General features: G+C 36.5%; 1 protein-coding gene across 5 annotated transcripts in view; it reads left to right on the forward strand.

The window, feature by feature from the left end:
- Nphp3 (nephrocystin 3) overlaps positions 1–22,540 on the forward strand; it is a 37,243-nt gene extending 14,703 nt beyond the window's left edge. For 2 of the 5 annotated variants that reach the window (XM_047565119.1, XM_047565122.1), the window contains 20 exons: positions 856–1,029; positions 2,969–3,072; positions 4,245–4,359; positions 4,938–5,081; positions 5,547–5,644; positions 6,949–7,051; positions 7,467–7,549; positions 8,899–9,040; positions 11,064–11,228; positions 12,145–12,239; positions 12,847–12,969; positions 14,211–14,400; positions 14,556–14,797; positions 16,075–16,150; positions 16,874–17,001; positions 17,847–18,087; positions 19,056–19,181; positions 19,733–19,848; positions 20,423–20,599; positions 21,242–22,540. In XM_047565119.1, coding sequence (XP_047421075.1) covers positions 856–1,029; positions 2,969–3,072; positions 4,245–4,359; positions 4,938–5,081; positions 5,547–5,644; positions 6,949–7,051; positions 7,467–7,549; positions 8,899–9,040; positions 11,064–11,228; positions 12,145–12,239; positions 12,847–12,969; positions 14,211–14,400; positions 14,556–14,797; positions 16,075–16,150; positions 16,874–17,001; positions 17,847–18,087; positions 19,056–19,181; positions 19,733–19,848; positions 20,423–20,599; positions 21,242–21,314 — 2,715 coding nt within the window. In that variant the 3' untranslated portion in view covers positions 21,315–22,540. The other 3 variants (XM_047565120.1, XM_047565121.1, XM_047565123.1) reach the window with 3 other exon arrangements.
- Positions 22,541–23,630: the final 1,090 nt, after the last annotated feature.

Consider the following 23,630-nt stretch of genomic DNA (forward strand, 5'->3'; position numbering starts at 1 on the left):
CCCTATTTGAGAAGTTAGGGGTTAGAATACCTTTTCTAATTAATTTACATTATAGATATGGAAATTTATTATCCAAGAAAAAAAGTGAGCCCAAAACAGTTTTGTACAATGTTATCTAATATAAAGATTGTCATTATAAATTTTTATATTTTCAGCAATCTTGCAAATTTTAGGACAAAATAAAAAAATGAATTCAGCAAAGTGAAACTGGCCATATTGACCATCTTTAATGCTTGAAGGACAACATATTTTCAGTGATCTAATATAAAGATGAGATATGACAGCACAGATATTTGATATCAAGAAACTCCATCTTAGGGCTGGGGATATAGCTCGGTTGGTAGAGTGCCTCCCTCACAAGCACAAGGCCCTGGGTTCCATCCCCAGAACTGAAAAAAAAAAAAAAAAAAAGGAACTCCATCTTAGTAATTACATTTTTATGGCATATTTCTTAGGGCCCCACTTTCTTTAAAATTGTTCACTAGCAGATATAACCACAGCCTTTAAAATTATTCACTAGCAGATGTAACCACAGATCCCATGAAGGATTTTTCAGAAAAAATCTCATCAGAGTCCAATATCCCTATAGCTTTATGTTAGTAAGAAGAGGTCTTTGTTTTTGTTACTTTAGTATTTTTGTCTTCCTTATTTTTAAATCAGCATTTATGGTTATAACTTTATTCTCACAGGTATTATATTAAGGCCATATATTTGGACATGCCTTCCTCTGTACCCTGTACCAGAGTACACTTGGGCCCAAGCACACTTGGGCCTGTTTGCTCACCCCTGATGCAAGGTCTTTGCTCCTCATTCACTTTCTTCTTCATTTTCTGTGTGCTTGTTCTTTGTGTTCAGGACATACTGGGCTTTGAGAACACAGACCTGGAGACTAAGGATTTGGGAAGTGATGATTCCCCTCCAGAAGAAGATGATTTTGGGGATGTTCTGTGGGACATACATGATGAACAGGAGCAAATGGAAACCTTTCAGCAGGCTTCTAATTCAGCTCATGAGTTAGGATTCGAGAAGGTAAACATTTGGAGTATTGTTACAGCAAAGATCAGTCATCACTAAAAGACTGTGTTATAATCAGGGTTTATGACTGGTTAGCTATCTGCTATCATAGCTTGGTTATCTATATTGAGATATGAAAGATACGTGAGATTCAGATAAACTTACGAGGACCAAGAAATTCTGGTTATATATTAGAACTTATCAATTCGTAATACCACCATCTACGGCTCACCTGGGCTGGGTGTAGCATAGCTAGGAAACTTGATTAGAATAGTAAGGCTATTTTTCCAATTTAAAAGAATCAGCGTATCAAACACTCAGAAAGCAGAGTGCAACCATTCATGCAACAGGCAGATCAGTTCTTTAGTGGTCTAGTCAGCGTCCTAAATATCTAAACAAATTAAAGTAACTTGATGTGTACAAACAAAGGTTGTCTAAGTTCAAAAAATACTTAATATTAAAAAATTAATGTAAGGATAATATGTTAAAGAATATTGTGGAAACTAACATTAACATTTGTATTTTATAGAACCTTTATAATTTGTGTTATGTGTTTATGTCCTGTTCCATCATTTCCTAACTGGAATTTGGTCAGATCACTTGATTTTGACCAAATCTAGACTTGATTTCCTTGTCTGTACGATAATAATAACTACTAGTACCTACCTCATAGGTAGGTACTCAAGCCAGATGATGTACATAAAGCACTTCGCACAGTATCAGTTGTAAGACAAATGTTAAATTAGTATTTTATAAGAGAGGTACTACCGTTGTTATTTATACACAAAGAAACTGAAGTTCTGATTATGGTTTAACCAAGAGCACAACACAGGGAGTAGATTGTAGATCTGGAATTTGAACCTGCGTCTTCTAGCTCCAAATCCTTTGTTTTTTCTTCTATAACAAGGGATCTTAACTTGAAAATGATGGATCTATAAATGAACTTTCTACAGAACCTTATGCTAAGTGGTTAGAATGTCTAAGGTTAATCTATGAAGTCCTTCTTTTCTTCCCTCAGATGCATCTTTACTAGCAGAATTCCTTGGTTCCTAGGCAATGTATTCTATATCTAGGTAGACAAGCAGAAAAATTAATTGTAAAACTATACCAAGTAATCCTTTCTTATAGTTCCTAGAGAAATTTTCTAGCCTAAAGCCATAAACTACTTATTACAGATTTTTTAAAAATTTTCATCAGCTGTCATTTAGGCTACTTAATGAACATCTGAACCCCAGGATAGCTTTGGAAATTCCCTAAGAACTGTGATAAGTACTGTGATATTTTGGTTTGCTGAGTGTGTCCTTTAAGCTCTGAACCAATTTTGAGTGTCTGAGAAAGAGCCTGGGAAATGTAGGTTCTTGGATTTTGCATAGAACTCAATTTCAGAAAGATCTCCAACATCCTGTGCTAACCTGATTCCGTGGGGCAGATTGGCAGACTCACAGGCCCCAGAAAAAACCTGCTGTTGTTTGGAGCGATTCTCACCAGTCCCTGGAAACTGAGAAGGTCTCCAGGACACTTCTGGTGCCAACTATTTCAGATAAGGGATAGTCAACCGATAAAGCAGGTGTTGGTTTTGTGATGAAGAGATCTACCATGCCTGCCAGGGCCTCAAGGCTTTCTGTGGCTCTTTGGTTCAGGGCTCCAGTGTGACAGTGACTGAACTGCAATGTTCTGCAAAACATCTGAATTGCAAAACCTGCATGGATCTGAAGTGGTGTCCTTCACTCATCAACTGGCAGCAACACTGTGGGAGGAGAAAGAGGGGCCCATTCTTAGTTTACTACTTCGGGTATATTTCAGGCACAATAATAAGCCATCGTGAAGGTGCTGTCCCCTAACAGTAGAGTTTTCCGATGTGGCTTTTTCCAGTATTTTCATTGATAATCAGCAGTTGACTGGTACTCTCAGAGGCACACACTTCCTCACAATTTAAATTCATTATTGTTTCTAGTATTACCAACGCCTCAATGACCTGGTGGCAGCACCAGCCCCGATTCCACCCCTTCTGGTGTCTGGAGGACCAGGTTCTGGAAAGTCCCTTCTTTTATCAAAGTGGTATGATAAAGTGCAATTAAATCATACTCATCCTCACCATTTGAATTACTGAGGTCCTTCAACAGAACGCACTGCATGTCTGTCTGCCGCACAGCCCTTACTAACCACTAACAAAGAGAAGTAAAATGACAGCTCCTTGGAGTGTCTAGAATTTGGATGTCAGAGATAAAATACAGAATAAAAAAGAAGCAGGAAATGTGAGCACTCATGCTTGTGTACATAAATTACATTGGTAAGAGATAAAGGAATACAGGTGTAAGCCATGTTGGTGTGGTAGAAACTAGGTAAATTAAAGAGGGATGCCTGTTTATTTTCAGTTATTGACTCCATCTTAAAAGTGCCATAGGACTTTAAAATATTTAAAAAATGACAAAGATTATGGCCAGGTGCAGTGATGCATACCTACAATTCTAGCAGCTCAGGAGGCTGAGGCAGGAGGATCTCAAGTTCAAGACCAGCCTCAGCAACTTAGCAAGGCCCTAAATAACTTAGTGAGACCCTGTCTCAAAATAAAATAAATAAGTAAATAAATAAATGGGACTGGAAATGAAGCTTAGTGGTAAAGTGCTCCTGGGTTAAATCTAGTCTTTTCAAGACAGACCGTTTAAAGCAAGATAAATTCTAAAAGGCATCAAAACTAAGGATAACCTTTACTGTGAATGTAGTTTGGTCTTCAAATTATAGCCTAAGGCTCATATAAACTAATAAACTTATAAATTTCATTGTATTATTTTAAAACAAGTATTAAGAGTATTTTATTCATAATTATTATTTACATTGAAGAGTTATATTATTGATTCTTGTTTATTGCTCTATTATTTAAAGTTATGTTTGAAAAACAGTATTTTTGTACCTAATAAATTTTCCTCAAATAGCATTTTTTAATGAAAAGTTAATTGTTACTTTACTAACCTCCAATGTAAACTATTTTAATGCTTACTTTACTAACAACCTCTAATGTAAGTATCAATTTGTGACTAAAATGAATCTCTAATTTTTGTAAAGTATATTTAAAAGTTTGTAAAAATGGGGAAAATCAGAACACTCCATATTTATTTACAAGTGACTAACCATGCTGACAGGCAGTATTTAATGTCTAGTTTGCTGTGAATTCTTCTTTTGTTGAAGTGCAGGCGCTGGTCAGTTTTGTAACAGTCCTGTTTGTCTTTCAGGATTCAGTTGCAACAGAAGAATTCCCCAAACACGCTGATCCTTTCTCATTTTGTGGGGAGGCCCATGTCAACCAGCTCAGAGTCCTCCTTGATTATTAAACGGCTGACCTTAAAGGTATAGCATGCCACCTTTGGAACTCTCAGAATTTTGTTTAGATTCAGAAATTGTCAGGACTAAGGAGATGGTGATAAATAGATTTGTAGCATTACAGGTTAATCTGAAATCTGAAACAACAGAATTAGAGACTTTTTGAGCACTAACATGACACCACCAGTGGAAAATTCCAGACCCGACCTCATGTGCCCAGGGTCACAATCCCAATGCAGGCACACTAAGAATACTGCACACACCCCCTCTTCAGGCTGTGTGTAGAAGATGTATATGAAACAGAGCAAATTCATCTTTAGATTTGGGTCCCATTCCCAAGATATGTAAATGTCACTGTGCATATGCAAATGTTCCAAAATCTGAAAAAAAAAAAACAAAACTGAAACCTGAAGCACTTCTGATGCCAAGCATTTCAGATAAGGGACAGTCAGCCTGGAGGCAGTTTTGGTTTTGTATATGGTTAAAAATAGCATGTAATCAGGTCCTCTGGGTAACTCAGTTGTGATGTAAAAAGTAGGCTCGGGAGCATTTCCACCAGCTGTGATGGGGGCGCCCCCTCATTTGTGCCTGTCCTCATCCTGTAGTTGATGCAGCACTCTTGGTCTGTGTCAGCACTGACTCTGGATCCTGCTAAGCTCCTGGAAGAATTTCCACGTTGGCTAGAGAAACTCTCTGCACGTCACCAAGGCAGCATCATCATCATTATCGATTCTATAGATCAAGTTCAGGTACTTTTTGCACTTTGTTACCTGTTGCTATACTCTGAAAGACAAAAATATCAGTGATGGCTGGAGCAGGTGTTTAAATTCCATGTTTGTGATAAGAAAATGTCAATGCTATTTCTTTTCTTCCTTCTTAATTTCTAGGAAGAAAGCACTTGGATTTAAAAAAAAAAAAAAAAGTGTCGTGTGCCAGTATCTTATTGGGAAGGACCAACTGAATTTACATAATTAGCAAAAATCATTTTCACATATATTCAGAGTCTGGACATTTCCCTAAGTGTTCAAAATTCAGATCAGTGATAATAGTGTTCTGCCACTTGTTCTTTTGAATTCCTAAATCATCCCAAAATAGGATTTTTATCCTTAATAACAAGAGAAATTTAATGAGAATTTCATGATATTGGGGGAATTACTATTGGATTGTTTCAATATCTTGATTAATAGACTGAATTTGGCTTTTATATTTTTAAGCAAGTTGAGAAGCACATGAAATGGCTAATAGACCCACTGCCAGTGAACGTAAGAGTAATAGTTTCTGTGAACGTGGAAACTTGCCCTGCAGCATGGAGGTACGACGCTACCTATAGTTCTTTCAGATGACTTGGAATGTTTTAAGGGCAAACAAGGAATGGTTTTTGATATGTATTTGTGTTTTTCATGATTTTCATGTAAATGGCAGGAAAAAGAAAAAGATCCAATCTGTAGGTTTTGGTGAGAGGTTAGATCTGGGATATAAGGGGAAAGGAGAAAGCTCAGATAACTCTAAATTCAAGAAATCAAACGTCTGGGCCTGGTACCTCACAACTGTAATCCCAGTGATTCAGGAGGCTAAGGCAGGAGAATGACATGTTCAAGGCCAACCTCAGCAATTTAGAGACCCTATCTCAAAAATTAAAAAAGCCTGAGGATGTAGCTCAGTTGTGCAGTGCACCCGGGTTTAATCCCAGTACAGCGCGCGCGCGCGCGCACACACACACACACACACACACACACACACACTCCCATGCACAAAGAAATGAAACTGATGGTGATTTTATGAACTAAAACAGTAAACACAAAGTACAGTCAAGTTTGTGGGGGAAAGGTGTTGAATTCAGTTGTTAGACACTGCTGGCTTGAGTTGCCAACTGTAGATCCAAGTAACGATGCCTAGTAGGCAATTTAATTTATGGGCAAGGAACACTGGAAAGCAGACCAGAAATAATAGTACAGATTCCTGTTATCTTGAAATACTAAAGCTTAATTTAGTAGCACTCAAAAAAGTGACACAGAGGTTGAATTTTGTAGAGTAGTATTTCTCAGCCTATTTTCCCCCCTAAGAAGCCTGATAGAAATTTTTTTCTAATTTCTGATCCCTAAGAAAATGCTACAATTTGCTACACATACACTATCAGTTTTCGTATATAAGCAGATATGTATGTATTTGTGCTTTACATAAAAAAGTAAGATTTTTCCCTACCCTCCAAAAAATATTTTTTGCTACCATATCGAAAGTGAATATTGTAACAGTTAAATTTAATTGCTTTATAAGTCCTGTGAGTAAAGACTGTGTCTTGTACTACTCCTATAAGTATTGATACCTCTGTTTAGTTTTATCAAAGGTACAAAACACATAACTAGAAATGTTTTACCACTTGTTGTCTATTGCATATGCTATTTATAACACCGTTGTGATTAATTGCTGTAAGTAATGATATACATGTTAGAATAAATCAGAATAATCATTTTACTTCATGTGATTTACAGAGATTAACTTCACTTACTTAATAAAAGCAGAATAAAAAACTAATTTCCATAATAGTTTTTAACTTTTGCTGTGGGTAGATTACTGTTCTTGTTGAATGATTTGAATTTTACTTTCTTTAAACCAAAGGTTGTGGCCTACACTTCATCTCGATCCTTTAAATCCAAAAGATGCAAAATCTATTATAATTGCAGAATGCCATTTTGTAGACATTAAATTGAATAAAGAGCAGGTAAGTATTTTTAATTTTGATACTGTTTTCACTCTGTGTCAACCTTCCTTATAAAATATCTTATGTGAGACTTAAAAATTCAATATTGGGGCTTATGGTTATAAAGAGAATTGGAATCTAGTAATTACTTTGGTAAATGTGTTGCCTCTTTAACAACAGAGAAGTGATGAAAAGATTGTGGGCTTAAGGAATGCTGTATAATATTAAGCAGGTATTTGAAAAGCAAAAACACGTTTTCACATTGGCTGCATTCTGACACAGCCAGCGATCCTCTGCTGCTCGGAGTGATGTCCCCATGAGATGGCAGAAAGCACTGTTTCTGCTGGGATGTTTGTGGATGGCTCGGTAGTGATGACCACTGAATTCCAGAGTGATTATTGTATTTTTGTTTTGTTTTGGGGGGAAACCCATGCAGGAGAAGAAACTAGAACGACACTGTCGTTCTGCTACAACCTGCAATGCCCTTTATGTCACCCTTTTCGGCAAAATGATGGCACGGTGAGTGGTGGCCGTGTCCCCAGTCTACCTGTTTTGTGTCTACTACAGAGCACTTCCTCCCCCTGCACCGATGGCTGCTCCTTACAACAGTTGCCTGGGCCGCTCAGACTCCTGCTTATTCTAATGATGACACTAACACTCCATGACAGCGGCTGACTGCTGAAGGCTGACTAGCCTGTGAATTATCAGAACTCAGTGATAGATTTATCTAATTTTCATCACCCTAACCCTTTCCCCACTGGATTTCACCCTCATTTAGGGCCACCCATCAGTGCTCGGTGCCACCTGCAGAGGCCCCTAGCTTTGGGAAAGTGGAGCAGACATCTGAGGTATAAGAATATTGTTTCAGGTGTCCTTGAATATCAGGTCAGTGTGCAGGCAGGAATCTCCAACTGTCTGTGTTCTCAAATCCTGATAAACATTTTGTCATACAGTAGTTCTTCTGTTTTAGTATCCATTAGGAATCTGCCTTTAGGTAAGCATTAGAACTTTTTACTACTTTCATTTCTTCTTCAGGATAGCTTCTACTTTGTCCTCAGCCAGAGGTTCATTTTTTAAAATAACTTTTTTGGCATTCATCACAATGTATAATAGTTCTAGCACAACTCTTATTTCCAAACACTAAATCTAGTACTCTTGTCTGTTAATTCCAGTTCTCATCTTGAGTACAAAATTTGAATGAAAAAAAAAATCTCCTAAAACTTTAGGGTGCATGACATTTCCGCCATCTTTCTCACAGTTAAGTTGCAGCAGGGAATCTGCTTCCATGAACGTCAGCAGTACAGTGAGTGCGGTTCAGAGTAGAAGGCTTCTCACACAGACCTCATAATATTTATCAGAGTATCTATTTTAACAGGAACTAGGGACCATTTGTGGTTATTTTTCTCTTCTTCATACATTTTTATATTCAAAAAAATAACTATTGGTATTTTAAAACAAACCCCTCTATTGATTGCCCTCAGTTTATTAGCCTAACATTTGAAAAGTTCTGGTTTTACACAAATTTCATTTGCATGGCTAACTTACTAACAGTACTTACCATTCCTTCCCTGCATTCTGTGTGTAGGTGGCTTCTCAGTGTCTTACTCAGTTTTAAGTTCCACAGTGCATAGATATTTCTTGAAAGGTAAGGAGTCTCAGCATAGGCCCACTGGACTGAATTAAGTAGTTTACTAAAATAAACTTGATGATTCTAGTAGCTTCACAAAATTACATGTTTCCTGTGTCATATTTTATTCAGTTCCTGTTATTAGTTGCAGTACAAAAAAATAGACATTACTTTGTCTTTACCCCAGATTTTTCACAGATGTTGGCTGTCTGTAAGGAATAAAATCTGTTCTCCATTCCAGCAGTGCTGGGAGAGCAGGCGGTGTAGATAAGGTCCTTCAGGAGTGTCTCCAGTGCCAAGACACTGTCTCACTGTACAGGCTTGTTCTGCGCTCCATCCAGGAGTCCATGGCAAACGACGTGGACAGAGAGCTAATGAGACAGGTAAAGTGTGGTCAGCTTATAAAAGGAAGGCTTGCTGGCCTTGTTTGTAGCCATGTGAATTGAAGTAAATAATTCTTTTTTAATTTGTCCTTAAATATGTTTCAAGCTTATACAGGAATGCTGGCAGCCATGCATGCTTGCCAAAATTTGCATTTTCCTGATTATCTTTGGGGCTTCTTATCTTTTCACATTTATTGATTATCCTTCTTTCTTCTTATATGAATTATGGTTCACATGCTTTACTCATATTTTAGTTGGGTTTTGTTGTTGTTGTTGTTCTCTTATTAGTCTGTAGGAGTTCTAAATAAATGCCTTTTTCCTGTTTGTGTCTTATCTTTCAGCTTTAGGATGTCATTCATTGAAAGTTTTATTTTGATAAAATCAAATTTATCAACGGTTTCCTTTATGGTCTAGACTTATTGTATCTTTTAAAAAAATCTTTTACTGTCATTAAATTGTGTGTGTGTGTGTGTGTGTGTGTGTGTGTGTAATTTCCTTGAAAAGGTTCTGCAGTTCTTCCTGTACAAGTCCTTATCTCATGTGGATGTATGTTTATTTATTGTGCGAGGAGGGAAGTTATTATTTAATCTTCAGTCATATGGATGGATAATTGTTCTTTTTGCTAAATAGTACACCTCTTCTGCTGATTTGGAATACTCACTAACAAAAATCAAGCTCATGTATGAATGCCAGTCTGTTTCCAGGCTCTTCTATGCCAAATTTGCCTATTCTTTGCCAGTACCACACTGTCTTAGTTATTAGAACTTTAAACTCTGATATTTAGTTGGGTAAATCCTCTTTTGTTATTCTTCTTTACAATGGTCTTAGCTAATTTGCTATATAAATTTTGGAGTTGACTCCATGAGTGCTATGGAAGCTCATTTAGGGATGTTAGTTAGAGAATTGAATGTAAAGACTAACCTGGGGAGAATGATCATAAAAGTCTTCCCCTGCATGGAAAGATGACTCTCCATTATTTAGTCATCTTCTTAAATGCCTTTCAATGTTTTATCTTCTTCCCCATAAAGATCCTACATATCTATAAAGATTTGTTTATAAGTACTTTATAATTAAAATAGTATTTTATTATTTGTTAATACATTCAGTTTTTGATTTTTGGACATTTATCTTATATCTTGCCACCTTGTTGAGCTCCATATAATTCAAAACTAGATCCTTTTTTTTTTTTTTTTTTGCGGCGCTGGGGTCTGAATCCAGGTCCTTGTGCTTAACAGGCAAGCACTCTACCAACTGAGCTATATCCCCAGCCTGCTGGATCCATTTTTATGTGAATTTCTCCACCTGGTGGTTCCTGGTGTTTTGACTTCTCATATTACCACCAAGCTTCCTTGGATTCTTTCCATGTCTGACATTTTCCTTTTGAACCCTTTCACTCAGAAAGTAGGTCCTGGTATTGACAGGGATTCTAGTTCCCACTTCTTGTCACACTCCAGTGTGGTGTGACCTCAAAACTTTAAGTCAGTGGGACTGCTGCCTGTGTTTCCACTTTCTCCAGGGACAGTAGCTCAGCACCTGTCCCTCTGATTTGGTTTCCTATTACATGTTGTCTGATATTCATAGGCATTTGTAGTAGGAGTTCTGTTTTTCCTGCTGTCTTCTCAAATTGGAATCCTGTCATTAGTTTTTATATTTTTCATGCTCTTCCAATTTTCACTGACTTTTTTCTCTATGTGTGTGATCCTTGTTATTTCCACAATCCCAGAGTGCTGGGGACTCGAACCCGGGCCTCCAGCATGAGAGGCAGGCACTCTACCAGATGGGCTATATGGCCTGCACTTATGTGTGTGATCTTTGGATGCTAGTTTTTATACATATACTACCTTGTCCTTAATTAATGCCTTTTTGGCAGCACATTTTATTGTAAGAACTCTGCTTCTTGATTTATTAAATCATTTGTAAGTATGGGTAAAATGTTAATAAGCTTACATGAATTCTAGAAAATGTAATGACTGTTAGTTACTTAGAAAGGTGCTTTGTGATTATTGTTTATTTTTCTGCCCAGATTCTCTGCCTTGTCAATGTTAGTCACAATGGGGTGAGTGAATCAGAATTGATGGAACTCTATCCTGAGATGTCCTGGGCTGTCTTGACCTCCCTCATTCACAGTTTACATAAAATGTGTTTGTTGACATATGGTTGTGGCTTGCTCAGGTTTCAACATCTCCAAGTAAGTGTTATTTCAAACATCTTTTAATAAGGATTTTTTACTCATAAATGTCAATATGTCACTATTTTATATTATACTACGTTAGTTTGATGTTTCAGTTAAAAAATAAAATTATCTGAAATTTGGCATTACAATTTTTTTGCAATGACTTTAGGTTAAAAATTGTCTAATATTATGTTTACGTAGTCCCATTATGAGGTGACTCTTATTTTGAAAGGTTATATCTCAAGCTGCTTTAATTTCTAGAGATTTGCTGTACAACATTGTCCATAAAGTTAATGATGCTGTATTGTACACTTAAAATTTTATTAAGAGGATTGATCTCATGTTAAGTGTTTTTACCATGATAAAAATAAAAATTTTTAAACTAAAAAAGCAGGAAGGAAGGAAGGAAGGAGTGAGTGAATGAGTGAGTCATAAAAGGTCAAAAATCAAAACAAAAAAAAAGAGGTTTCTGGATTTGATGTCTAGCACATAATAGTAAATATTTAGGAACTATTAACTCATAGTCCCATCAATGTGCAGTGCCATGCTCATTGGTATTTGTGTGCAAATGCAAATGAAGTCTTTCTTCTGAGTGCACTATATTATATTTCTAGATATGAAATGTTTGCCATTTCAGAGCTCTTATCCTTTATCATGTATCCCTTGAACATAATTTAACTTTTTTTAGTACTTTTTCAGTCCGCTTTTCTGGAATTTTTAATATATTAACTAAAAGTTTGAACTAAATTGTTTTGAGTTCTTAAATATTAGTACAGGAATTTTTATATTTATCATATAGATATATCCTGAATTTTAAAATATTCTAATGCCATTTCTTTTGTACAATGATAAAAGTATATTCCCATTTACAAATTAATTATCAGATATATAATGACTGAACTTAAAATAAAATGCAGCATTTTCTGCCTAGGCCTGGGAGACAGTGAGACTAGAGTACATGGAAGGTCCTGCCACCATTTCTTCATACAGGCAAAAGCTAATTGGCTATTTCACCTTGCAACTAAGGTACTATGAATGTCCACATCATTCTTTGGTAACTTTGGTGACACCCTCTTTCCTTCTGTCCTTATTTCTCTTTCTTAGCATCTAACTTTTAAGTATAAAAATGTAGTTATTACAAAAAAGAATAAAAGATGATTTTGTAAGGAGATCTTTTAATATTATTGCTAAAGGTTTCAACTTAAGTAAAATCAGTGCAGGGTCATTTTATTTAATTTTGTTCTCCTTCAGTTGTTTAAATTACATATGTATTTGTCTCTCTATGTATATTTGGGTCTATTGAAGGTTTTTAAAAATAGTTCAAATTTTAGGAAAATACCTTTAGAATATAGGGTTTTAAAGACCTGGGGTTTTGACTCCCCTTAATGCCTTTCAGTGTTTTATCTTCTTCCCCCTAGAGGTCTGAGGAGGAGTTTGATTGATGGTCCAGAATACCTTCGTGTTTGTTTGCATAGATTGGTGAAGTTCCCGAGTTTGACCTGTCTTGGGATTAGACTGTACTTAGAGATATATGTTAAATATATTTTTCTTCCTTCAACATTTGCCTGAAGCCTTTTGAAGCACTGTCCGTGTAAGAAGCTATTGTCCAGCCTTGTCTCCTCTCTCCCCACAGCCAGGACAGAGTGACTTGGAGGAGCGCAGACGAGCTCCCTTGGCTTTTGCAGCAGCAGGGAAGTAAACAGAAGCTGCACGATTGCCTCCTCAACCTCTTCGTGTCTCAGAACCTTTACAAAAGGTGAGAAGCTTCTGGAACATCTCTCTCCAGAAGGATAAATTTGAATAGTCCTTCCATTTAACAGTGAAAAAAGTGGCATTTTTAATTAAAAAATCAGTCCATGGACTTGGGAGGGGGTTCAGCAGTAGAGTGCTTGCCTGGCATGCACAAGGCTCTGGGTTCATTCCTAGCACTACAAATTAATCAGTAGATCAGTCAATAAAAATCAGTCCAGTGTCAGTGGTACCTGAAAAACAAATAACATGAGAAAAATTTTAAGAAGTTTGCAGGTGAGATCTGTTTTCTTCAGGAAAATCAGATCTGGAATGACCATGGGACAACTTTGTCTTATTCTTACATTGAAGCAGATCTAAATCTGAACCACCCAGAGAAGTCATTCAAGGTGTATGCTTCTCAGGTCCTTCAGGTATCTCAAAACTGTGGCCTTCAAACCAGACCCAGCCTCAGGTGGCATCTGACTTAAATTGACTTTAAAGAAAGAATTACCCTTATTCATAAATGTATCTTGCTTGTCCCTTTTGATACGTTTGAGTTGGTCAGGGGTATAACTTCCTTTTTATGAACCAAACCTCTGACCTTATAAGCCTCAGGAAGGTTCCCCTACTTCACTTAGAAATGTAAACATTTTCCATAAAATAAACTAATTTGTTTTGCTCCTGAGTGAACTCTCTTAAATTGCTTTTGTTGAACCTCTTAAGTGATTTCTGATCTGCATTCCTACTTTTGACAGTTGCCTTGAAATCAGATGCATTCCTTAGCTCACCAGCTCTCCCATCCTTCTGTGAATATCTGCAAATGAATAAGATGATGGTTATCACTCCATTGCTTGACAAAGATACAAAGTGGATACTCTCTCGCAGTTTACCTGTTTTTTTGTTAGTTTCTTCTCCTTGATTTCCATCATTTAAAGTAATTTTTGGACTCAGTTGGCTGCATAACATGAAATGTCTAAAAGAGATTCAGATAAATTTCCATTGGTGAGTAACCATGACAACATTAATGACAACAGCCAACACCATGGAGGGCCAGTCACCTCCTCAGAGCCACACCCAGGACAGGTATCAAGGAAATGAGGTGTGAGAGGCCAGCGAGCCAGCCCAAGAGCCCACAACTGGGACAGCTCTGACCTTGCTACACCATGCTCATGAACTGTCGAAAGTGTGCCATGAGTTCTGGTATTTTCACTCTAGAGGGGATTTTAAGGTCGCTTTCCACTAAATCACTGTTATTTGTTGGAACAGAGGACACTTCGCTGAGTTGCTGAGTTACTGGCAGTTTGTTGGCAAAGACAAAAGTGCAATGGCGACCGAATACTTTGACTCTTTGAAGCAGTATGAGAAAAACTGCGAAGGAGAGGAGAACATGATTTGCTTAGCTGATCTCTATGAAACCCTGGGACGATTTCTCAAGGATCTTGGCCTCCTCAGTCAGGTAACCTCCACAGGAAGTCGGACGTGGGTGGTTTTCATGTTCACTCTTCTCCTTCTTCCCAGGAGGCGGAGCGGTTTTCACTGTGCTGAGCTCCGATGTCTGACAGCTCTGGCACCTTTTCCCTCACTGACATCAGCTCTCACCTTTCTCCCCAGGCTGTGGTGCCTTTGCAGAGGTCTCTGGAAATTCGAGAGACAGCCTTAGATCCAGATCACCCAAGAGTAGCCCAGTCCCTCCACCAGCTGGCAAGTGTGTATGTGCAATGGAAGAAGTTCGGCAACGCAGAGCAACTGTATAAACAGGCTTTGGAAATCTCAGAAAATGCTTATGGCGCGGACCATCCTCACACTGCTCGTGAACTGGAGGCACTTGCAACTTTGTACCAGAAGCAAAACAAGTAATATTTAGATCAGTACCACTCTGATTTCATAAAGGGAACTACAGTGTTTTAATGTACTTACGTGGCGGGGCTCGCTTGGCAGCTCTGTGCATTTCCTTACCCTGTGCATCATGTCAAATAATATTTCTTAGTCTGGATCTGCATGGGGTAGACAGAGAAGCTTAGAACTACTGGTTCATCTCTAATTGAAGATGTGTGAAGGATAGAGTGTGGACTTTGGAATCACGTGATCTTGGGTTCAAATCCTGGCTCTTTCTCAGGCTAGCTTTGTCATATCGAGTGCTTTACTAACTCAGAGGCAAAAACTGTTGACCACAGCCCAAGTCCAGTTTTGTGAATAAGGTTTGTTGCAATGCAGCAACATTTTTCATTTTCAGGTTATCCTGGTTTTTTTCATGCCTCAGTGGCAGAGTTCCTTAGTTGCAACAGAGACCCTGGGGTCCACAAAGCCTAAAACACTACCAAATTCTTTATAGAAAAAGTTTGACAATCCCTGGTATAATAAAAAGATTTCGGGGGCTGGGCTGTAGCTCAGTGGTAGTGCTTGCCTAGGGTAGCGAAGACCATCATTCAGTCCCCAGCACTGGGAAAACAAAACAAAGATATATTTTAAAAAGCTTTCAGCCAGATGCAGTGGTGCAAGCTTATTATTTCAGCAACTCCAGAGGTTGAGGCAGGAAGATGACAAGTTCAAGGCCTACCTCAGCAACTAAGCAAGACCCTGTCTCAAAATTGAAATAATAAATAAAAAGGGCTGGGATGTAGTTCAGTGCAGGGCATAACAGGGTGCAATCCCCAGCACTGACAAAAAGAAAAAAAAGCTTTCATATCTATTAGACACCCAGAGTGACATCTCTTCCTCTGTCAGAAATCTCTACATGAGATGTATTGGAAGTTTTTCTTTTAACTTCCACAAGTATTGTTCACATAAATCTATGTGAATTTCACATTTCTATTTAACCAAAAATTAGCCTGTGCAGAGAAAGATGCTATTTTTACTCTTTATTTAGTTAGGTTGCCCTTTGAACATTCAGAATGAGTTAAATCAGTTAAAAACAATTAAATATCAACTACTTAGAGGATTAGATTTACCTTGCTCTTTTTATGAAGGTGTTGTTAAAGATTTTGAACTACATGTGACTATCTCTAGAATATTGTGATATTTAATCTCCCAAAAAGGTCTCACACTATCTAAAGAATGCTTGCATTTCATTGAAATGGAATACTTTGAGTGTATGCTTCTTTGGACTTACTATACTTTTTTCTATTTTAAGATATGAACAAGCTGAACATTTTAGGAAAAAATCCTTTAAGATTCGTCAGAAAGCTACAAGGAGAAAAGGCAACTTGGTAATGAGATTTCTTTTGTGTTGTATCTTGAACCAGAGGGAAAGATCTAAGTACATTCTCCTCACATTGTAAAAGCTTTAGATTTTAAAGTGACTTCCAGAAAAGTTCTTAATATTTTATTTTTTATTTATAATATGTTCACATATTATGACCTGGTTGAATTTTAAAGTGGAAACTTCAATTGAAGGCTAGACTTTGGAAGATGAAATTTTAAGCTACTTTGATTCTTTTGCATGGTAGGTTAGAAAAGGGAGTAAAAGAAATTTAATTAGCATCTTGTGTTAAATTCAGATGCAAAGGAATTCTCCTTGAGCACACAAAAGATTTTATTTTTTGAGTTGCTGATAAAATCTAAATATGGCATATTTGTTTTAAAATGCTATGTGCCTTTTTAATAACCTGATATTCAAGTGTTTAGCAGTGGGGTTGGTGAAATCTGCAAATCAGCTCTGTTTCCTATCTTTTCTGGAGCATTTTGAGATACACTTTACCAAATATCTCATCATCATTTTCACAAAGTAGTTTTTAATGAATTTAAGACCATGATCCATGTGGAAATATATGTATTTTTCATAACCACTAGACTACTTCTGAGTGCTATTTAAAATAATTGCCATATAGATTAAAGAGAAAAGGAGAAAGGAGTTTCTAGGACCCCAATGTGTGGTTTCAGGAGTCAAGGATGGCACTTCTTGATTGTGTGATTTTTTGTGTTTGCTCCAGTATGGGTTTGCCCTTCTACGAAGACGGGCCCTACAGTTAGAAGAGCTTACCTTAGGTAAGGACACACCTGATAATGCCCGTACCCTCAACGAACTGGGTGTTCTCTACTATCTTCAAAATAACCTGGAGTAAGTACCATGCTGTTAATATTAAAAATAAGTGTCTATTTTTCTCTTCAATTCAAAGCCATTTTATATGTCTATCAAATCCAAAGCTAGGCAAAATTGGTAAAATTCTGCCAGATTTCTTTTATGATGTTAGGTTATAAAAATACCCACACTTAAAGTTGGACTTTCTTTACTATGTCACATTGCTTCCAAACTAAAGAAAGATTCTGTAGCTTCCCTAGTGTGTTTTATACATTTATGAAAAGCAAGTTTATATAGTTATTGTTCATGAGAACTTACAGAAGAAACTTGGTTCATTAGTTAATGGAGAACATATCAAAGAATGTATATAGCTGCTAGCTTATTTGGACATAAAAGTCCCAAATGGCATTTATATTTATGCTTTTATTAAAAGGCTTTTTTTCTTTAAATGTTAGAAACATCTAACAAACTTAAAACTTTGGATGTCAGAAAAATGCAACAAATATTTAGCCTGTCTCATAGGAGGTTTTTTTACTAACAGTTATTTAGAACTAACTCCAAAGAGAAAGAATAAATGCCAAAATATTTAATTTGATGTAGATCTAATAACTGTAAAGATGTAAGAAGTTTGTTTTGGAAAATATTTGTGAGTTTTTCTTTTGTAAGACGCAAAGTGGCAACATTCAGATATTTTATGCACTTAAAACTGTCAGGAAGCAAAGGACTGGAGAGGATGGGGAGCAAGGGGAGGATTTTGAGCTGAATCCTTCACCTTATATTGGGTCTAATTTTTTTAAAATGTTTCAGTTCTCCACCTCACTAGGGCTCAGGACTGACTTCTAGAGAATAAGCTGCTTTAAACCATTTTGGGATTTTGTTCACAGAACAGCTGACCAGTTTCTGAAGCGTTCCTTAGAAATGAGGGAGCGTGTTCTAGGACCAGATCACCCCGACTGTGCCCAGTCTCTGAATAATCTGGCGGCTCTGTGCAATGAAAAGAAACAGTATGAGAAAGCAGAAGAGCTTTACGAAAGAGCTTTAGATATTCGGAGACGCGCCTTAGCTCCTGATCACCCTTCTTTGGCATATACGGTGAAGCACCTTGCAATCTTGTATAAGAAAATGGTAAGTAATCCTTGCCATACTTACATGTTTTATAATACACCGATGAAGCCATAATTACTATTAGCAAATCAATTTGTCGTCTGGTAGAAGGCTATTTTATATGAGCTTTGAAAAAAATCACAATTTTTAACCTATAATAACTATATAGAACATTTAAAAATATTATTTCATACTTAATTAAGGGACTGATTTGATTTTGTGAAAACATATTACAAATATAGATCTGTCATCCTTCTAATGAAACTTAGATTACATTTTGGAAGTTCTGAAAACCCACCATTATTATCTTGGTTGTATAAAACAGCCATAAACATAGCAAATCACCCAGCTATCAGGATGCAGTATCTTGCTAGTTGCATATATAAGCATTTTTATTTCATTTTCTTTTGACTTTGCCTAAAGTCTTAACCATTTTTTGCCATAGGAGCAAAGTTTGAAATTTTTATATCTGTTCTCCAAACACCATCAGAGAAATCTGCTCCTAATAAGTGCAGGTAGAGTTGCCTACACTGTCTTTAGACTTTGTGGTGCTCCTGGCACTGAATTGACATTTTAGTAAGACGGGTCCATTGTGCTATATCTGCCCAACTTGCCAGTAGAAGGAAATAATTAGAAAAATCTGGAAGGGATTTTAGTAAGAAGTGAGTTTTTATTCTGATACCATCTCTAAGTATAGTAAGAAGATCTACTTTAGAATATATTCTTTGACTGTAAACAGTCAGTAATAATGAATGAGCTTAAAGGGCTTTCAAAATTATCAGTGGTTTTAGATTTAGTATAGCTTTACTTATATATCCTATTATATTTTCACTTATCTATAAACTTAACCTTTAAACTCAAGTAAAATGCTTCTGGGACTTTTTTCCTCAACATTGTTGTTTAATACACAGTTGTATTTGTGGGGAAAGTTCTGATCCGATAGTAATATTGCCTTAATATTTTTGTTAGATTACACTTTTGTTTTTTAGGGGAAACTAGACAAAGCTGTGCCTTTATACGAGTTGGCTGTTGAAATTCGGCAGAAATCCTTTGGCCCAAAGCACCCTAGTGTGGCAACAGCTTTGGTGAACTTAGCAGTTCTTTATAGCCAAATGGTAAGTTCCCTCATTTTAACTCTTTATAATGAATGCCCCTAAGGTATAGAATATAGCTAAGCATGAGCTTATGGCACAGTAAAATAAAGTAAATGTAAGATAATATTTTTCTACCTAATGCTTCCATTTTTAATATTAGAGAAATTATTGAAGTTGGAGTTGTAAGATCGTCCCTTTCTGAGTTAGAACACTGAATGTTAAGTTCAGAGTATAGGCTTATTTTTTAAATTCTGGAGACTCCTACATCTGTCTGTAGAATATTATCTTTAAGCTTGTAGCATCTACCCATTAGGTAATAAAGAAACAGATTTTTGTTTATATTGTTAGGTTAAGGTCAAATGGTTACCAGACCAGGTCAAAAACTTATTTGACTATTATAATGCTTCTCCCATATGATTATTAATAAATTAAATCTTTTTACTCACATCATTTTGAAGGATATTAACATTTTTTAAGTGCTTACCAAAGCAGGTCAACTTAGTGTAAACAGCATTAATAGTACCTTCAGAAACCCAGTGTTCACGTGCACATTATTACTTTTTTTTAATAAGAAAAAGCACATTGAAGCCTTGCCATTATATGAAAGAGCATTAAAGATCTATGAAGATAGCCTGGGTCGGATGCATCCTCGAGTTGGAGAAACGTTAAAAAACTTAGCTGTGCTTAGGTAAGAATCTTCTTCACCTTCCTCAGGTATCCCGCTTCTTGTAGAATAGCTTTGACCCATCACAGAACAGCACAAAATACTTATTGCTGAATGTTCTTTCTTGGAGACAAGAGGGGTTGATTTTTGCTGATGTACTTTCAGAGATTAACTAAAGTCATATCCAGAAATGAAATGAAGGCTGCATGATTTATTTTGCAGAGGAGTGCATCATGGCAAATAGTGAAGGATGGTTTACCTTTGCTACTAACTGACTCTGGGGAGAAGACGAGCAATTTGCTGTCCTCAGAGCTCATTCACCATTAAGCACACTGAGTATCGCTTGCTCATTTGTGTTGTCTCAGATGCAGACAGTAACTTCCTCGAGCACTTGCACGGCACACACTGTAACATAGTCTTAATGGTGTGCATGAGACGCACAAGCAAATGACCCACAGAACAGAGAGAATACTGGTCTACCTGCAGGAACACTGCAAAAGGGGGGGAAATGAGAAAGCACTCACAGCTGGTTCTTCTCTGTCCCGTAAGGTCATTCAGATTTGTTAGGAGCTTATGTTCTCCGTTTTTCCTCTCAAAGCTATGAAGAAGGGGATTTTGAAAAAGCTGCTGAACTGTACAAAAGGGCCATGGAGATAAAAGAAGCAGAAACATCACTCTTGGGGGGAAAAGCTCCTTCAAGACATTCATCAAGTGGGGACACTATCAGCTTAAAAACCACTCACTCTCCTAATGTTTTCCTTCCTCAAGGACAAAGGTAACAGTGGCAATTACAGTTCTTTGCAGGTATACCTAATGATAAAAGAATAACCATTTGGAACATTAAGATTTAAAACATTTTTAAAAGTGATGTTTGTAAGAAAATTTTACTACTCTGTGATTTAACTGGTATTTGTCTGGAATTATATTGGACTACATTTGAGTTATGATTATATCTGTTGAAGTTGATTAAAATAATTCATTTTCGGGCTGGGGATATAGCTCAGTTGGTAGAGTGCCTGCCTCGAAAGCACAAGGCCCTCGGTTCAATCCCCAGCACCGCAAAAAAATAATAATAATAATAAAAATAATTAATTTTCCTAATGTATGGGATCCAAGGGCATAGGCACATGACCATTCTACGACATGAGGAGGGGATCATGAGTTGGCTAGTCTCTGTTCACTGAGAGCTGGCAGAGCAACCAGCAACTCCATGATTCTTTTCACCTCTCGAGAGCCCCTTTAACCTCCCATTCCTTCCTTGTCTTGTGTTCAGCAGTGGTCTGACCACTTCTCTACCTCAAAAGTTTCAAGGATTAAAGGGATGATGTTTATGAAAGGTTCGAATTCTCTTCAAATTAATCATAGGAATTCCTGATTGCTGTGTTTTTTGTTTTTTGTTTTTTTTTTTCTTTTTTAGTCTGCCTTTTCCCTTGACAGATCGGGCCAAGCACCCTGCCTTCTGTGTTCACCACATCGCATATTTTTTATGACTGTGCTGTATGTACCTATAGTGTCTGAAGTCCTCTGTGCAGAAACAAGCCAACTCTTTAGCATTCTTTGACCTTGCCCCATAGTGGACATAGCTTTCTCTCATCTTTCTTGAGTGGGCTAAATCTGTCTCCTCACTTACCTCATACTCAAATTAGCCTACTTTTTATATTAAAAATTAAATATTTTTATAGATTTTATAAATATTGCCACATTTGGATGTTATTTATACCATTTATGTATTTATATTTAGTAAAATCTTCATCAATGTTAACATTTGTGAGATGTAGTAGTTGTAAAGGTGAAGTGTAAAAACCGTACTTTACTGTTTAAAATAAAAGTGCAATTTCAAGTGTTTTTCCCACTCAAGTTAATAGAAGAGTTCTACATTTGGGGTAATTGTTTAAGAAATGTATTGAACATTTATTAATAAAAAGACTTGAATGTTGTCAATATTTAGTAGTCTGCTCAACTTGAAGAATGTCGGTGACTCTACAGGGACTTGGTAATGTTCTGTAAGTCCTTGCTGCTCACAGGATGGTACAAGAAAGAGTATCACTACCTGGAAGCCTATTAAATATTCAGACTCTGCAGCCTCTTCCCAGACCCCTACCAAGTCCTAATCTGCATCTCAGCCTGATCCCCAGGTAATTTATATGCACATAAGTGTGAGAAGCATTGGTAAAACTCCAATGCCCTATAGTGGTCATTTAAAATAAATTAAGTAGGATCTTATAAATGAGCAACCTTCTTTCCCCTTTTGGGAGAGGTTCTGAGGGAAAAGAAGATAAAATATGACTATAACATACCTTTCACCTTGCTGTGAAAGGCACAAATAATTGAATTCACAAATATGTTGGACATTAATTTTAGAATTAAGCTACTGGAACTTAAAATCTGATTTAGTAATATAAGTAATGCATTATAAGTATTATATTACCAGTCTAAAAAAAATTGCTTTTGGAAATAATAAGACCACTACTCTGGAAAAACCTTGAAAAAACTTAAAAATAATATATATATTTATTCTTTGCTTCTCCAAAATTTGAGCTTGAAAAACTTACAAAAAATATTAGAAATGTCTACTGTTATTTAAAGTGACTTGATGATGCTGGGCGGTGTCACATGCCTATAATCCCAGTGGCTCTGGAGCCTGAGGCAGGAGGATGGAGAGTACAAATCTAGCCTTAGCAAAAGTGAGGCACTAAGCAACTCCGGGAGACCCTGTTTCTAAATAAAAACAAAAATAGGATTGGGGATGTGGCTCAGTGGTCAAGTGCCCCTGAGTTCAAAGTGACTTGATGGTAAAAAATTAATTATAGCTGGGAATATCCACTTTAATTATGTATTTCAAAATAATTAAATGTAAAAACTATATTTTGATCTTGCTATTTATTGTATTACCAACAAGTGTATATTTTATATATTTTCATGCAAATGTCTTCTTAAAGATAAATGTTAACTACAAGAGACATCTCTTGTGTGGTATATGTGTATCTGAGGTTCTCCAATAGGAATATTATGTTCATAATAATATATACTTTCACAATAGAAAAGATAGCTTTCAAACAACTCAATCATAAATCTGAATTGGTAGGAACCAAATTTTGTTCATAATTTTCATTCATCAATGAAAATGAAATATAAAAAACAAAAAATGTGATCTGAGGGAGTCAAAGCTTAATAAATATTCTTAAATGGTTCTAACCTTTCTGTGTTGAATGGGCTAAATATCCAGGGAGTATTTTTTAATTATTTTTAATTTTTTTATTTGTTCTAATTAGTTACACATTTAGAGTGTATTTATGCATTTTGATAAATCATACATAAATGGAGTATAATTTCTCATTTTTACGATTATACATGTTGTAGGTTCACATCAGTCATGTTGTACATGAGGTGATAATGTCTGTTTCACGCTACTATTCTTCCTACCCCCGTACCCTTTCCTCTCCTTTCACTCTCCTCTACCTAATATAAAATAACTCTATTCTTCTCTGTTGCCGGCCCCCCACCCCCATTGTGAATTAGCATCCGCATATCAGAGAAAACATCCGGCCTTTGGTTTTAGGGGTTTGGCTTATTTCACTTAGCATGAGATTCTCCAACTCCATCCATTTACCAGCAAATGTCATAATTTCATTCTTTAAAGGTAATACTCCATCACATACACACAATGCATTTTCTTTATCCATTAATCTGTTGAAAGACACCTAGGTTGGTTCCATAGTTTAGCTATTGTGAATTAAGGAATATTTTTATGAAAAGAAAACCATAATACATACCTTCTGTATACATAAAAAATCTGAGCAGACCAT

This window comes from Sciurus carolinensis, chromosome 9, assembly GCF_902686445.1.
Source record: "Sciurus carolinensis chromosome 9, mSciCar1.2, whole genome shotgun sequence".
Taxonomy (NCBI): domain Eukaryota; kingdom Metazoa; phylum Chordata; class Mammalia; order Rodentia; family Sciuridae; genus Sciurus; species Sciurus carolinensis.